Source organism: Halictus rubicundus, unplaced genomic scaffold (assembly GCF_050948215.1).
Source record: "Halictus rubicundus isolate RS-2024b unplaced genomic scaffold, iyHalRubi1_principal scaffold1099, whole genome shotgun sequence".
In the NCBI taxonomy this organism is placed as follows: domain Eukaryota; kingdom Metazoa; phylum Arthropoda; class Insecta; order Hymenoptera; family Halictidae; genus Halictus; species Halictus rubicundus.
The window spans coordinates 1-18,103 of record NW_027489640.1 but is presented as its reverse complement, the minus strand read 5'-3'; the positions used below and the strand labels follow the sequence as shown (position 1 = coordinate 18,103).

General features: G+C 37.0%; 3 protein-coding genes across 3 annotated transcripts; all 3 read right to left on the bottom strand.

The window, feature by feature from the left end:
* Nucleotides 1-1,134: 1,134 nt before the first annotated feature.
* Nucleotides 1,135-2,653, bottom strand: LOC143364872 (uncharacterized). Its single transcript, XM_076804967.1, has 2 exons — nucleotides 2,594-2,653; nucleotides 1,135-2,466 (listed from the first exon to the last, which is right to left on the bottom strand). Exons 1-2 carry the CDS (start codon nucleotides 2,651-2,653, stop codon nucleotides 1,135-1,137), a joined length of 1,392 nt encoding a protein of 463 aa, XP_076661082.1.
* A 2,508-nt stretch (nucleotides 2,654-5,161) lies between these two features.
* Nucleotides 5,162-6,157, bottom strand: LOC143364871 (uncharacterized). The gene has a single exon (XM_076804966.1). The coding sequence runs from the start codon at nucleotides 6,155-6,157 to the stop codon at nucleotides 5,162-5,164; it is 996 nt and encodes a 331-aa protein (XP_076661081.1).
* A 300-nt stretch (nucleotides 6,158-6,457) lies between these two features.
* LOC143364873 (uncharacterized) lies at nucleotides 6,458-10,423 on the bottom strand. The gene has a single exon (XM_076804968.1). It carries the CDS (start codon nucleotides 10,421-10,423, stop codon nucleotides 6,458-6,460), a length of 3,966 nt encoding a protein of 1,321 aa, XP_076661083.1.
* Nucleotides 10,424-18,103: the final 7,680 nt, after the last annotated feature.

Below are 18,103 nucleotides of genomic sequence, written 5' to 3'. Positions count from 1 at the left end.
TAACATTCTTTTGTGTCTTTGGTCTCGGAAAGTTTTCGATCGATGTTAGATTGTCCTTTACTGGTCTTACTGTGTTGTTCTCAATTATGTGTCCCAAATATTTTACTGACTTTGAAGCGAATGTACATTTTGTGAATTTCAATCTAAAGCCTTCCTTTATTATTGCTTTTAAAACCTCTTCTATGTGCTTGATGTGTTCTTCAAATGTTTTTGAATAAATTAAAATATCATCTATATAGTTCTCTGCGAAGTTTTTGAGGTTGTGTTTTCTGAGTATATTGCTTAAGATTCTTTGAAATATTGCCGGGGCTGTTTTTAAACCAAATGGGAGGCACGTCCATTGGTAATGACCATCTTGTGTTACGAAGCCTGTTTTTTTTCTATCTTCTATACGTAAGGGGATCGACCAAAAAGCTGAATTAATGTCTAATGTTGTAAAGTGTTCACAATTTCTAGCTTTTGCTATTAAATCATCTATCAGAGGGAATGGCTGTGATTGTGGTATCACTATTTTGTTTAGATCTCTAAAATCAATACATAGTCTAGATTTCTTTTTTTCGTCTCTTTTGTATGCTAGTGTTACTGGTGCAGCAAAGGGGCTGTACGATTCTTCGATTAAGTTTTTCTCTAACAATTTTGCTACTTGGTTCTCTATTTCTTTCTTATCTTCTATAGTACATCTGTACTACTGAACTGTACTGAATTAACCTGAATTTCTTTATCATATCCAATCCTATCAAAAATTCTTCGAAGTCGTCTCTTTCTACACTTTGTTTCTCGAGAGTCCATGGTCAAGTCGCGCAGCTTAAAAGTGGTGGGGATCGCAGCGGGGGGTCTGGCGCATCCCTTAACTTACTTGTCTCCGCCTGGTTCATTATACAGGGTAGGAAAATAGTACCGATGAATAGGTAGGGTAAAGAATTATATACGTGATTAAGAAACGTGCGCGTTTTCACACTTAAAATGTATAAACATTTAATATTCTTAAAAAAACATACATTAATTAAATAAAAATATACAATATTTATATATTAAGGAATATATACATATATAAACAAAGAAACATGGAAACATATAATATAAGAAATATATAACATTGAGACAATATTTACAATGACAAAAACATTTACATGACTATTCATTCTCTATTACATCTGATTCATTATTATGATCGGAAACATCCGGCTCTTCAGGCGTCCAGGGATCACCCTCGTCTAATATCTCGTCAGTAATGCTATCTAATTGATGAAATTTCTTTTCTATTTCTATTGTGTGTTTAATCAAATTCTTCCAAGTTTCTGCTGTGATATTATCTATTGCCTCGTGTACTAATTTTTCGACATCGGCCAATTTATACGTTGTATTTCTATCTCTTATGAATGATTTTAATTGGGCCCATGCCATTTCAATTGGATTCAATTCGCAGTGGTACGGCGGAAGGCGTAACACAGCGTGTCCGAATTCTTTTGCAATTTCATCAATTAAATAGTTACTGCCCTCCGGGCGCTTATATTTTTCGACGAGGGTGAGTAACAGCCCCTTTAAAAAATGGGGTTGCACCTGTTCGCCCTTTTCTGTCAGCCACGTTACAATGTCTTGTTTTTTCCAACTTAAAGTTGGATATTTTTCCATTTTTACACTGTGGTATGGTGCGTTGTCCATCACAATCACGGACTTTTCTGGTAATGTTGGCAAAATATTTTTGAACCACGTGGAAAAGGTATCGCCGTTCATTTCGTTGTGGTAATCGGTGGAATCTTTCTTCGATTGGAAGCAAAGTAAACCTCCAGGTAGAAAACCGTCCGACGACCCAATGTGCAGGATAATTAAACGTTTTCCCTTGCCAGAGGGATCAGGTATACCTGTGGATAGTCCCCTTTGTGCTGCGTTCTTAGGGGAGGTGATCGTCGTGTCCACCCAAAGTTTTCTTTTGCAGTCGCCAGCATTTATCCACGTTTCGTCCAGAAAATAGATTTTCCGCCCTTCCAATCGATATTGGCGAATCTGTTCGATATATTTTTGCCGCCAACCGACAATATAATCTTTTTCGATTAATGCGCTATTGCGCTTACGGACCATATACTTAAAGTCCAGCTGTTTTAATGTCCGGTATAATGACGACCTGCTAAAGGACGGGAGATCCGGATCGCTGTTCACTGCGTCTAATATTTTTTGTAAATTCGGGATTTCCCGACGCAGCCAAAAATCATGAACTTTTTTCCGAATCAAAAGTAAATCATCCTCGGATAACTTATTAAAAATTTTCACGCGCGGTCTCTTTCTATTTGGCGATGTTACGTTGCCACTGCGCTTGTATTCTGCAATTGTTTTTTCTATGGTTGTTATTCCAATTCCGGTTTTAATGGATAACTCCTTTACCATCGGTTTGTATTTCATCGTCGGATTTTCAGTTAATAAATGTTTATATACATTGACGACCATCATCTTCTGCGACGATCCGACGAACTATAAAAAGAACAAAGTTTGTACACGTCAGTAAATCACAAAAATAAATTTGAAATACATATTTTATGTAAAAGAAAAAAGACTATTTCGCGTATCGAAATGTATAGACAATGAGATGTGTTCTTACCTTTCCCGATGGATTTCTTTTCTGTGGAGAAATGTTGGATGTTCCTGGACCTTCCTCCATTTCTATGTTAACGTGTCACAAAATGCACAATAAGTATAAAAGCACCAAAATTTCGACTGTCGCTCTCACGAAGTCTCACTCCAAACTCATCGATCACCTTATAGATCGCTTCGGTCGATCTGACTTGGTGTCGCCCCGTGACTCTGTGCGCATGCGCTTGCATTGAGAAATGGCTGCGTGGGAGGGACTTGCGCATAACGGTAAAAATCTGTACTATGCCTAACCATGGACTCTCGAGAAACAAAGTGTACAATGAATACATCCACCTCTTCTTCGATATCCAAGATTTTTATTTTTATTGTTATTAAGCCATTAGTACTTTTTACACCATTAATCGTTTTTATGAATGTTTTGTTTACATCTTCTCTCTTCTTTATTATTTTAACCAATTTTGCATTTATGAGAGAGATCTGGGATCCTGAATCGTATGTTCCATTTATTTCTAATTTGTTTGCTAGCAGCATCTTCAGCTTGATTAATGGTGTGGTCACTCGTTTTTTGCTTCTGTGTTCAAATCTACTTCTAGCACTGTGTTACATCCTATTACACCCGTTTTATTTTTATCTTTTTCACTTTCTTTTATTTTAAACCAGCATTTCTCTTCAGGATGATATCTTACACCTTTATTCAGGTATTCGCATGTTTTGCATGGTTTCTTCTCTAAATTCTTCTTTTTAAAATCCAGCTTACTATTTTTCGTTGTTGTATTATTTTTTTTATACATTAGATCCTCACATTTTCTAATTTCGTTAAATAAGTCTATGCTATTTTTTATCTCGTCTCTATCAATCTTTTTTCTAATAAATTCTGGTAATCCCAATGCAATTATGTCTATTAAAGTATCCTGGTCTATAGATTTATTTATTTCTAGCAAGAGTCTCTCTTTTTTCATCGCATAATCCAACAGTGATCCTTCTTGATACCTGTATGAGTGAGCATATATTCTGGTGCCCCAACCTTTGTTTGCAAAAGATTCTAGGAAATTTTCTCTCCATGTTCCCCAATTATATTCTGAGCTATCTTTGATTATCCTAGAAGTATACCAATTTTGACATGGTTCACTTAGAAAGAATCTCATTATTTCAATTTTCAGCCTATCTGTATCTATCTCGAATCTCGCGCATTCTTTTTCATACATCTCTAACCATTGTCTTGCATTAGAGTTTTTACTGTTGAATTTCTCTATTATAAACTTGTCTGCTATATGTTTTAAATTTTTCTCTTCTGTTTTTTTTTGTGATGACTCCATTAACTTCTCCAATATTTTAGCCAAGACCGTTTTCTCTGTCTCCCTTTGTCCTTCATCCTCTTGTATTTCATCTAAAAGCTGTCCCTCAAATTCTATATTTCCACCTTCATCCATATATGTTTTCTGTAATTCTTCCGTTAGTACTACCCATACACTGACCTCGTCATGTCTATGTTTTAACTTGGCTCGCACTTTAGCATAAATATCTGTTTCCTTTAACTCTTTATGGGCATTTACCTGTTTGAATTTTTCTGGTATAACGTATTTTTTCCCTTCTTCTGTTGTTAGTGAGGTTATGTTAATAGTACTAGACTTACTGTCTGTTGGAGATGTTACTACCTTGAAATTAAATTTCAGTTTCATTTTTAACTAAAATTGTCGTTTTATAATGCCTATATTCTATCCCGTGTTAAGGGTCAAACAACAGACTAAATTTGTTTCTCTGTAAATAAAGGTTATGTTTTATTAGATACTTATTATTTTACACTTTGTACAACTATTTACAAACTCACCTGTAAATAAAGAAACGACAATTAGAGTCTATTGTTCACTCTCTTTATTTACGCTAACTTTATATCTAACTTATTCTATTAATTAGCTGCCACTATCTCGCTAAATTTCTATGCACGTGTGCTCTCTATATTCTCTTTCTCTTTTACCTATCTCTATCCCTCTCTATCTATCTCAGCTGTAGGGACAGTTCAGAGAGTGCGCTGAGCATGCAAAGCGCGCTCGATTTGAATTAAAGAAAGTATATTTTCTTTACATATATATTAATAACGTCGAATCCAGAGGGGCGCGGAAGACACACCGTGATTGGCACGGATAGGCGATTGTAAGCGATAAGCGCGTGTGGTTCGTACAATGTCTCGTGATACAAGTGAAGAAAGTGTCGTCTCGCGATGACAATAGACGAAATCGATCTAGTTTAGCGGTCGACTCGCACTTTTCGTCGCTGTGTTGTGTAGCGCTCCCACGAGGTCGTATCGCGTAACGATATTCACAACATCATAATTCGCGGGAATCGTTGAATCCTAAACATACCGCCCGCCTCGGATGTTCGCATCCGATACCAAAGAAGAACACGAGTGATACACAATGATATACAGATTAGATGAATTATTCGATACAGATATTAGATACAATATTGGACAAGCTTAACGGGTTTACGTATACCACCGCCCGCCGTGATAACCCTGATGAGTTTAAATACTGTAGCTGAGCGAAGAGAGCTCTCTCATTGTCGGTACTTCCCGTGGCTACGACTCGGGCACCCTTTTTGCTTCGCCAGAGAGCTCCTCATTGATATCAACGGGAAGGAAACAGAGTTTCACGATCGGACGTTTGTATTCAGACTGTGAGGTCTTAACGGTAACGACGCGAGTAACACCGTCCGCTCCGGGATGACATTTAATTATCCGCGCGAGTTCCCACTTGCATGGGGGTGCGAGGGCGTTTCGAAGAAGAACAATTCGACCCACCTTCGCGAGGTGACTCGCGGTGCGCCATTTTGTGCGTTGTTGTAACGAGTGGAGGTAATCAGTGGACCACGCCTTCCAGATACTTTCGTACAATTTTTTTAATAGCTGCCACCTAGTCAATCGCGAGTCCCGCACGTCCAACAACGTGGGGGATGGCACTGTAGTAATCGCGGAGCCGATAAGAAAGTGCCCTGGCGTGAGCGCGGTATAGTCGTCGATATTGTCCGACGACGGGGCGATCGGCCGGGAATTCATACAGGCTTCGATTTGACATAACACCGTGGTCAGTTCTTCAAAGGTGAGAGTGGTCGCGCCGATTACTCGTTTCAAATGATGCTTTAAACTGCGAATACCGGCTTCCCATAGTCCGCCGAAATGCGGGGCGGAAGGGGGAATGAAATGCCATGCGACTTGATCCGTCGCGAGTATGTTCCGCAACTTTGGGTCTCGTGTCGCGGCTCGGAAAGCCGCGGTCACTTCCTTATCGGCGCCCTGAAAGGTCGTTCCGTTATCGCTATACATGGCGACCGGCAAACCGCGACGCGAGCTGAACCTATCGTAACACGCCAAAAACGCAGCGGTGGTGTACGACCCCACTAATTCGATGTGCACGGCACGAGTTGTCATGCAGACGAATAACGCAATATATGCTTTCGTCGCCTTGTGTCCGCGTCCGGCGGTTGTTCGGACCGGTATAGGGCCCGCATAATCCACGCCGCAATGCAGAAACGCTCGTTCGGCACGAGTCACGCGTACCGACGGAAGATTTCCCATTACTTCGGATGGGACTGTCGCACGTTCTCGCGCGCATCGAACGCATTGATGTATAACTTGGCGCACGATAGGACGTGCCCGTAGAAGCCAAAAGTCTTGTCTCAATTTTGCAAGCGTTAATTGAGGACCGGCATGTAACAATTTTAAATGTAGATGCTTAATTAGGAGCAGGACTAAAGGATGCGAGGCGAGGAGAATAGGGTGTTTGGTATTTTCTGGCAATGCCGCATTTTCCAACCGCCCGCCCACGCGAATTAGACCGTCCGCGTCGAGATACGGGTTTAATGATATTAATGGGCTTCATTGCGGGACCGGCAGCCGTTGTTGTAGACTCCGTACTTCGATTGGATGTACCGCTCGTTGAATGTACTTCAGCCAGAACGTTCGCGCTTTCCGAATTTCGTCCGGGAGCAGAGCGCTCGTCTCGGAAAACGTTGCCGAGTGCCCGTCCTTTGCTAAGGCCAATGATCGCGAGAGCGGAAGAGGTGATCGAAGTTTTGAGGCAAAACGTAACAGATACGCTGTCACGCGGAGTAACTTGGGCCAGCTGGAAAATCGCGATGCTAAATCCCATTGATCGGGAGCAGTGGCAACGTGGAGGGTGGCCGGCGCTCGTTCCTCTAACAACGTCGTGGCATCGAAACGAGGCACGGCACAAGGCCACGAGGTCTTGGGTGAGTGGAGCCACATCGGGCCATTCCACCATAATGAGTGGTTCAAAAATTGCGGGACAGTCATTTCGCGCGAAGCGCAGTCGGCAGGGTTTTCCTCGGACCGTACGTGGTGCCATTGACATTGCGGCAAGAGTTGCTGAATGTCTGCGACGCGGTTTGCGACGAAAGTTTTCCAGCGAGATGCAGGCTGATTTATCCAAGCAAGGGTGATCGTGGAATCGGTCCAGCAATGCACATCGCATTGACTTTCCCCAAGCGATGTGCGTATGAATGTCATTAAACGACACAGCAACAAAACTCCGCATAGCTCAAGTCGCGGAATGGATAGGGACTTGAGCGGAGCTACCTTAGATTTGGCCGCGAGCAGAGAAACGACAATATTGCCATTTTCCGTGGTAACGCGAGAGTATACCACAGCCGCATAGGCGTTTTGAGAAGCGTCTGCGAAACCATGCAACTCATATTGGCGATTGTGAGCTCCACATCCGGTCCACCGTGGTAGACTCATAGAACGGAGAAGAGGAAGCTGGGTACAATACGTTGTCCATGTTTCGCGGAGCTCGCTAGGAATTGCGTCATCCCAACCGCACTTTTGCAACCATAAGCGTTGCATTAGAATTTTGGCCACGATGACGACAGGAGTGACCCATCCAAGTGGGTCATAAATTTTCGCGATAGTTGAGAGGATTTCCCGTTTGGTATTCGGAATAACAGGAGTAATTGTAACCTCGAAACGAAAAGAATCTGTTTCAAGATTCCAAATTATTCCGAGGACCGTCAAATTGTCGTCGGGTGACAGCGGCTTATTGACAGCGAGACCGTGATCCGTGGGATCAATATCCGCAATTAATGCAGGGTCATTACTTGCCCATTTCCGCAATGTAAAACATCCTTCTTTTAACAACGCGGCGACTTGTTCGCGAGTTTGTCTCGCTAAGTGCGGATCGTCCGCGCCGAACACGCAGTCATCCACGTAAATTTGATCGCGAAGAACTGGTAGCGCGAGAGGATATTTCGACCCTTCGTCCCTCGCGAGTTGTTGTAATACACGCAACGCGAGAAAGGGTGCGGGAGAAGTACCGTACGTGACGGTCAAGAGTCGGAAATGTTGAAGCGGAGCTGCGGGAGAGGATCGCCACAGAATCCGTTGATAATCAGCGTCTCTGGGATCGACGAGTATTTGCCTGTACATTTTGGCAATGTCGGCAGTGAAAACATAGCGATACCGGCGCCATCGTAGAATGACAGCGGCTAAATCCGTTTGTAATTTGGGCCCGATCAATAGGTGATCATTTAACGAGGTTCCATTTCCGGTTTTCGCAGATGCGTTAAATACCACGCGAATCCGGGTGGTAGCGCTGTGCTCACGAATGACCGCGTGATGTGGAATATACACGGCTTGATTCGTCAGGATCGGTAACGATTCAGTGATATCGACCATATGTCCGAGTGCCTCATATTCGGCTAAGAAGTTCGAATATTCCGCGGAGTGCTCTGAGTTTCGTTCCAAACGATTCTCCTGCCTTTTAAACATTGTCGTTGCCGCGGAAAGTGAAGACCCGATATTAATGGGAGGCCCTTCGATAAATGGCAAACGAACGACATACTGTCCGTTCGAAGTTCGAGAATGCGTGCGTTGAAAATGATCCTCGCATTTTAGTTCGGCGGGGGAGAGACGCGTAACAATCGGCAACTCCTCGACTTCCCAAAATCGTCGAAATTCAGTGTCTAAATTCGCCGAAACGTTACAGTGGAAGTTCGCGAGGGCGGCGGGAGCGCTGGATGTTAATGAGGGAACCGGACCGGAGAGGATCCAGCCTAAGGTTGTATTTTGAGCCGTAGGCTCGTTTACTTTCCCTTTTCGTAACCCATCCAACAGAAGTAACCCATAGTGATCGGCACCAATAATTAGTTCTATTGGGTCAGAGCTGAAGGGGTTCTCGTCCGCCAATGTTAGATCTCGAATGTGCGAGAGCCGATAGTCGGTAGTCGCGCGAGCAGGGATGTAATTGGACAAGGATCTTAAGACGTAGGCGGTGAGGGAGTAGACCGCATCGGTCTTGCAGGATGCGACGGTAAATGTTGTTGTCGAGTGACACGCCACCGCATTGTTCCCGATTCCGGTGATACTCACTGCAACGCGAGAACGTGGAAGTCGTAACCGTTGAGACAAGTTTTCGGAGATTATTGAAACGACTGAACCTTGATCCAGCAGGGCGCGAATTTTCTCGGAACGGCCCGATGAGGATCGCAGTTCGATCCATGCCGTCGCGAGCAATATTTGTTGCGACGCGGTAATGCGAGGAACGGAGCACGACGCGACGAGGGCGGTGACGTTGTTTTCGATATTTGGCGATGACGTAGACGCGTCGTCGAAGTGTAACAAGGAATGATGTCGCTTGTTACAAACGGTACAGTTATATGAACTGGTACACTTTCTCGTTGGATGATGTGGACTTAAACAATTAACACATCGGTTACTTTCTTTCACAAAATCGAACCGTTGTGCTGCAGATTTGCCTTTGAAGGAAGAGCATTGACCGAGAGTATGATTTGCTTTGCATAATGCACACACGCCTTTTGTAACAGCGGCGCCGTGTAACGACGTGGCACGAACACGACTCGATTTTGCTCCGGACGACTCAGGTGGTCGCGATGCCGCTACCGAAGTAGACTGCGCGATAATTCGCAATGCGCGCACTCGGGAGTTCAGGAACGTATCGAGTTCACTAAATGTCGGACACTGCGTAGTATTACCGAGATGCAACTCCCAAGCCTTCCGCGACTTAGAATCTAATTTTTTCGTGACAAAGAAAACAAGCAAATCATCCCACGTGTCAACAGGACGGCCGAGGTTTTTTAACGCATTGATCGTTAGATTGGCTTTGTTGCGAAGGCTTCGAAGTTGATCGGCCGACTCTGACCGAACTTGTGGAAGGTCATACAAAATATTTAGATGTGCGGTAACAAGTAGACGCGAATTTTCATAAGTCTCGACAAGAATACTCCATGCGCTGGTGAATCCGGCATCGGTAATCGCGATATTTGTGACGAGATCACTCGCTTCTCCCGTTACGCACGACAATAAATATTGGAAACGTGATACATTGGACAGACCTCGGCGTTTGATGACCATAGCTTGGAAGCGATCTCGAAAGCTTTCCCACTCACTGACGGCTCCCGAAAATTGCGGAAGATTGAGGGTGGGCAGGCGATTCCCATCTGCACTTGATGGTAGCTCCGTTGCTTCGGCGGCAGTTTCTGCTACGGGATGGTCGGGATCCTTCGGGTCCCAGGTAGATAGCGCGTCCGCCATGAAGTCTGATGTATTCAGGTAAATCTCGTGTAACTCCAAGAAACGATCCTGGATGAAATAATCGAGGCTGGACTGCTCGTCCTCCGTGGCCACAGCGGCGAGTTCCTTATGCAGAAGTTTGCATTCGGCAAAAGAATCGTTCAATCGTGCCATTCGATTGCGAACAGTAGCGGCAGTTAGATTCCTTTTTCCGATCTTTTTAAAATTGTCGAGGGCACGCTCAACGACACGAAAGTTGTCGATTTGTTGTCGAAGCAGTGTCTTGAGGTCACCCATTGTGATGGCCGTTAGCTACGGTATTGTTCCGACCTTCAATTTAAATTGGAATACCCAACTGTTTTCGAACGTTGAACGAATTCTTTTGGCTGCCTCGATAGTGTGGTTCGTCAATTTCACTGCAATCCGGCTCGAAGGACCAATATGTTGCGACAAGGATTGTCAGGAGGATAGCCGGAATTATCTTGACGAAGATATACAATGACTCGACGAACACCAAAGAAAACGACACTTATGGTTTGGACGCACAACCGAAAAGAATTGACTTTATTGACCAAAAAAAGTATTGAAAATCACGGCACACTCCGGAAACGATAATATATATATTAATAACGTCGAATCCAGAGGGGCGCGGAAGACACACCGTGATTGGCACGGATAGGCGATTGTAAGCGATAAGCGCGTGTGGTTCGTACAATGTCTCGTGATACAAGTGACGAAAGTGTCGTCTCGCGATGACAATAGACGAAATCGATATAGTTTAGCGGTCGACTGGCACTTTTCGTCGCTGTGTTGTGTAGCGCTCCCGCGAGGTCGTATCGCGTAACGATATTCACAACATCATAATTCGCGGGAATCGTTGAATCCTAAACAACGAGAATATAGCAGAATATGCCAGAATATACCATAATATTACTAGAATATAGAAGAATATACGAGAATATACCTGAATATACTAGAATATAGCAGAATATGCCAGAATATACCATAATATTACTAGAATATAGAAGAATATACGAGAATATAAATGAATATACTAGAATATAGCAGAATATACCAGAATATTCCAGAATATACCATAATATTACTAGAATATAGAAGAATATATGAGAATATACCATATCATTACTAGAATATAGAAGAATATACCAGAATATACCATAATATTACTAGAATATAGAAGAATATACCAGAATATACCATAATATTACTAGAATATAGAAGAATATACGAGAATATACCAGAATATACTAGAATATAGCAGAATATACTAGAATATAGCAGAATATACCAGAATATACCAGAATATATCAGAATATAGCATAATATTACTAGAATATAGAAGAATATACGAGAATATACCAGAATATACTAGAATATAGCATAATATACCAGAATATGCCATAATATACCATAATATTACTAGAATATAGAAGAATATACGAGAATATAAATGAATATACTAGAATATAGCAGAATATACCATAACATTACTAGAATATAGAAGAATATACGAGAATATACCAGAATAGACTAGAATATAGCATAATATACCAGAATATTCCAGAATATACCATAATATTACTAGAATATAGAAGAATATATGAGAATATACCATATCATTACTAGAATATAGAAGAATATACCAGAATATACCATAATATTACTAGAATATAGAAGAATATACCAGAATATACCATAATATTACTAGAATATAGAAGAATATACGAGAATATACCAGAATATACTAGAATATAGCAGAATATACTAGAATATAGCAGAATATACCAGAATATACCAGAATATATCAGAATATACCATAATATTACTAGAATATAGAAGAATATACGAGAATATACCAGAATATACTAGAATATAGCATAATATACCAGAATATGCCATAATATACCATAATATTACTAGAATATAGAAGAATATACGCGAATATACCTGAATATACGAGAATATAGCAGAATATAATAGAATATACGAGAATATAGCAGAATATGCCAGAATATACCATAATATTACTAGAATATAGAAGAATATACGAGAATATACCAGAATATACTAGAATATAGCAGAATATACTAGAATATAGCAGAATATACCAGAATATACCAGAATATATCAGAATATAGCATAATATTACTAGAATATAGAAGAATATACGAGAATATACCAGAATATACTAGAATATAGCATAATATACCAGAATATGCCATAATATACCATAATATTACTAGAATATAGAAGAATATACGAGAATATAAATGAATATACTAGAATATAGCAGAATATACCATAACATTACTAGAATATAGAAGAATATACGAGAATATACCAGAATAGACTAGAATATAGCATAATATACCAGAATATTCCAGAATATACCATAATATTACTAGAATATAGAAGAATATATGAGAATATACCATATCATTACTAGAATATAGAAGAATATACCAGAATATACCATAATATTACTAGAATATAGAAGAACATACCAGAATATACCATAATATTACTAGAATATAGAAGAATATACGAGAATATACCAGAATATACTAGAATATAGCAGAATATACTAGAATATAGCAGAATATACCAGAATATACCAGAATATATCAGAATATACCATAATATTACTAGAATATAGAAGAATATACGAGAATATACCAGAATATACTAGAATATAGCATAATATACCAGAATATGCCATAATATACCATAATATTACTAGAATATAGAAGAATATACGCGAATATACCTGAATATACGAGAATATAGCAGAATATAATAGAATATACGAGAATATAGCAGAATATGCCAGAATATACCATAATATTACTAGAATATAGAAGAATATACGAGAATATACCTGAATATACTAGAATATAGCAGAATATGCCAGAATATACCATAATATTACTAGAATATAGAAGAATATACGAGAATATAAATGAATATACTAGAATATAGCAGAATATACTAGAATATAGCAGAATATACCAGAATATACCAGAATATATCAGAATATAGCATAATATTACTAGAATATAGAAGAATATACGAGAATATACCAGAATATACTAGAATATAGCATAATATACCAGAATATGCCATAATATACCATAATATTACTAGAATATAGAAGAATATACGAGAATATAAATGAATATACTAGAATATAGCAGAATATACCATAACATTACTAGAATATAGAAGAATATACGAGAATATACCAGAATAGACTAGAATATAGCATAATATACCAGAATATTCCAGAATATACCATAATATTACTAGAATATAGAAGAATATATGAGAATATACCATATCATTACTAGAATATAGAAGAATATACCAGAATATACCATAATATTACTAGAATATAGAAGAACATACCAGAATATACCATAATATTACTAGAATATAGAAGAATATACGAGAATATACCAGAATATACTAGAATATAGCAGAATATACTAGAATATAGCAGAATATACCAGAATATACCAGAATATATCAGAATATACCATAATATTACTAGAATATAGAAGAATATACGAGAATATACCAGAATATACTAGAATATAGCATAATATACCAGAATATGCCATAATATACCATAATATTACTAGAATATAGAAGAATATACGCGAATATACCTGAATATACGAGAATATAGCAGAATATAATAGAATATACGAGAATATAGCAGAATATGCCAGAATATACCATAATATTACTAGAATATAGAAGAATATACGAGAATATACCTGAATATACTAGAATATAGCAGAATATGCCAGAATATACCATAATATTACTAGAATATAGAAGAATATACGAGAATATAAATGAATATACTAGAATATAGCAGAATATACCAGAATATACCAGAATATACCATAACATTACTAGAATATAGAAGAATATACGAGAATATAAATGAATATACTAGAATATAGCAGAATATACCAGAATATACCAGAATATACCATAACATTACTAGAATATAGAAGAATATACGAGAATATACCTGAATATACCTGAATATACTAGAATATAGCAGAATATGCCAGAATATACTTGAATATAACATAATATTACTCGAATATAGAAGAATATACGAGAATATACCAGAATATACTAGAATATAGCATAATATACCAGAATATTCCATAATATACCATAATATTACTAGAATATAGAAGAATATACCAGAATATACCATAATATTACTAGAATATAGAAGAATATACGAGAATATACCAGAATATACTAGAATATAGCAGAATATACTAGAATATAGCAGAATATACCAGAATATATCAGAATATACCATAATATTACTAGAATATAGAAGAATATACGAGAATATACCAGAATATACTATAATATAGCATAATATACCAGAATATTCCAGAATATACCATAATATTACTAGAATATCGAAGAATATATCAGAATATACCGTAACATTACTAGAATATAGAGGAATATACCAGAATATACCATAATATTACTAGAATATAGAAGAATATACCAGAATATACCATAATATTACTAGAATATAGAAGAATATACGAGAATATACCAGAATATACTAGAATATAGCAGAATATACTAGAATATAGCAGAATATACCAGAATATATCAGAATATACCATAATATTACTAGAATATAGAAGAATATACGAGAATATACCAGAATATACTAGAACATAGCATAATATACCAGAATATGCCATAATATACCATAATATTACTAGAATATAGAAGAATATACGAGAATATACCAGAATATACTAGAATATACCAGAATATACCAGAATATACCATAATATTACTAGAATATAGAATAATTGTTCCGTCGTAAAAACCCTCTGCAAAGGGACATCTGCACGACCGTGAAGGTCAACTAGACCAACCACCCGCGGCATAATGACCATGACCGCCATAAAAAACCTACCGTAGTTTGGCGTAGTCAAACATCCGAACAACCTCAGCTGACGAGCACATGTTGGCCTGCGAACCGTTAGCGTACCAAAATTTATAGTTTTATAACCGTAGCCGCCTGTAACCAAATGTATCTTCCACTCCCACTCTTCCTAATTTTCCACCACTTCCAAACACATCCTTCAACCAATCATAGACAACTTCCTAAGACCACACCCACATCCGAGCCTACCTTATTCCAAAATATTGTAACAACAACAGAACTGTCTGATACACCAACCCGACTAGTACACCGAGCTGTCTAGAAATATCGAGAACCGAATTACTTCAAGCACCGAGCTGCTTAGAAGTTACCGAAGGCAAGCCGAGTCTTGCAGTTTAGAAATAAAGACTAGTTCTCCGGAGTTTGAATTTACAATCATTCGCCGTTAAACCATTACCTAGTCGCGAGCCGATTCTCCCCAATTCCGGGATCGACGCGACACCACAAGAATATACCAGAATATACCATAATATTACTAGAATATAGAAGAATATTCGAGAATATACTAGAATATAGCAGAATATAACAGAATATACTTGAATATACCAGAATATACCATAATATTACTCGAATATAGAAGAATATACGAGAATATAACAGAATATACTAGAATATAGCATAATATACCAGAATATTCCAGAATATACCATAATACTACTAGAATATAGAAGAATATATGGGAATATACCATAACATTACTAGAATATAGAAGAATATACCAGAATATACCATAATATTACTAGAATATAGAAGAATATACCAGAATATACCATAATATTACTAGAATATAGAAGAATATACGAGAATATACCAGAATATACTAGAATATAGCAGAATATACTAGAATATAGCAGAATATACCAGAATATACTTGAATATACCAGAATATACCATAATATTACTAGAATATAGAAGAATATGCGAGAATATACCAGAATATACTAGAATATAGCATAATATACCAGAGTATGCCATAATATACCTTAATATTACTAGAATATAGAATAATATACGCGAATATACCTGAATATACGAGAATATAGCAGAATATAATAGAATATACGAGAATATAGCAGAATATGCCAGAATATACCATAATATTACTAGAATATAGAAGAATATACGAGAATATACCTGAATATACTAGAATATAGCAGAATATACCAGAATATACCATAATATTACTAGAATATAGAAGAATATACGAGAATATAAATGAATATACTAGAATATAGCAGAATATACCAGAATATACCAGAATATACCATAACATTACTAGAATATAGAAGAATATACGAGAATATACCTGAATATACTAGAATATACTAGAATATAGCAGAATATACCAGAATATACTTGAATATACCAGAATATACCATAATCTTACTCGAATATAGAAGAATATACGAGAATATACGATAATATTACAAGAATATAGGAGAATATACCAGAATATACCATAATATTACTAGAATATCGAAGAATATTCGAGAATATACTAGAATATAGCAGAATATACCAGAATATACTTGAATATACCAGAATATACCATAAAATTACTCGAATATAGAAGAATATACGAGAATATATCAGAATATACTAGATTATAGCATAATATACCAGAATATTCCAGAATATACCATAATGTTCTAGAATATAGAAGAATATACGTGAATATACCTGAATATACCTGAATATACCTGAATATACTAGAATATAGCAGAATATGCCAGAATATACTTGAATATACCATAATATTACTTGAATATAGAAGAATATACGAGAATATACCAGAATATACTAGAATATAGCATAATATACCAGAATATTCCATTATATACCATAATATTACTAGAATATAGAAGAATATACGCGAATATACCTGAATATACGAGAATATAGCAGAATATACCAGAATATACTTGAATATACGGGAATATACCATAATATTACTAGAATATAGAAGAATATACCAGAATATACCATAATATTACTAGAATATAGAAGAATATACCAGAATATACCATAATATTATTAGAATTTAGAAGAATATACCAGAATATATCTGAATATACCTGAATATACTAGAATATACCAGAATATACCATAATATTACTAGAATATAGAAGAATATACGAGAATATACAAGAATATACTAGAATATACCAGAATATACCAGAATATACCATAATATTACTCGAATATAGAAGAATATACGAGAATATAACAGAATATACTAGAATATAGCAGAATATACTAGAATGTACGAGAATATATAAGAATGTACGAGAATATAGCAGAATATGCCAGTATATACCATAATATTACTAGAATATACAAGAATATATGAGAATATACCTGAATATACCAGAATATACTATAATCTTACTCGAATATAGAAGAATATACGAGAATATACGATAATATTACAAGAATATAGGAGAATATACCAGAATATACCATAATATTACTAGAATATCGAAGAATATTCGAGATTACACTAGAATATAGCAGAATATACCAGAATATACTTGAATATACCAGAATATACCATAATATTACTCGAATATAGAAGAATATACGAGAATATATCAGAATATACTAGAATATAGCATAATATACCAGAATATTCCAGAATATACCATAATGTTCTAGAATATAGAAGAATATACGAGAATATACCAGAATATACTAGAATATAGCATAATATACCAGAATATTCCATAATATACCATAATATTACTAGAATATAGAAGAATATACGGGAATATACCTGAATATACGAGAATATAGCAGAATATACCAGAATATACTTGAATATACCAGAATATACCATAATATTACTCGAATCTAGAAGAATATACGAGAATATACCAGAATATACTAGAATATAGCATAATATACCAGAATATTCCAGAATATACCATAATATTACTAGAATATAGAAGAAT

Excerpts from the sequence above, each read along its gene's own strand:
- LOC143364872 (XM_076804967.1), bottom strand. The coding sequence starts at position 2,653 with ATGGAGGAAGGTCCAGGAACATCCAACATTTCTCCACAGAAAAGAAAT. Across the intron at positions 2,467-2,593 it reads AAAGAAATCCATCGGGAAAG|TTCGTCGGATCGTCGCAGAA; the intron begins GTAAGAACACAT and ends TTCTTTTTATAG.
- LOC143364871 (XM_076804966.1), bottom strand. The coding sequence starts at position 6,157 with ATGGGAAATCTTCCGTCGGTACGCGTGACTCGTGCCGAACGAGCGTTT.
- LOC143364873 (XM_076804968.1), bottom strand. The coding sequence starts at position 10,423 with ATGGGTGACCTCAAGACACTGCTTCGACAACAAATCGACAACTTTCGT.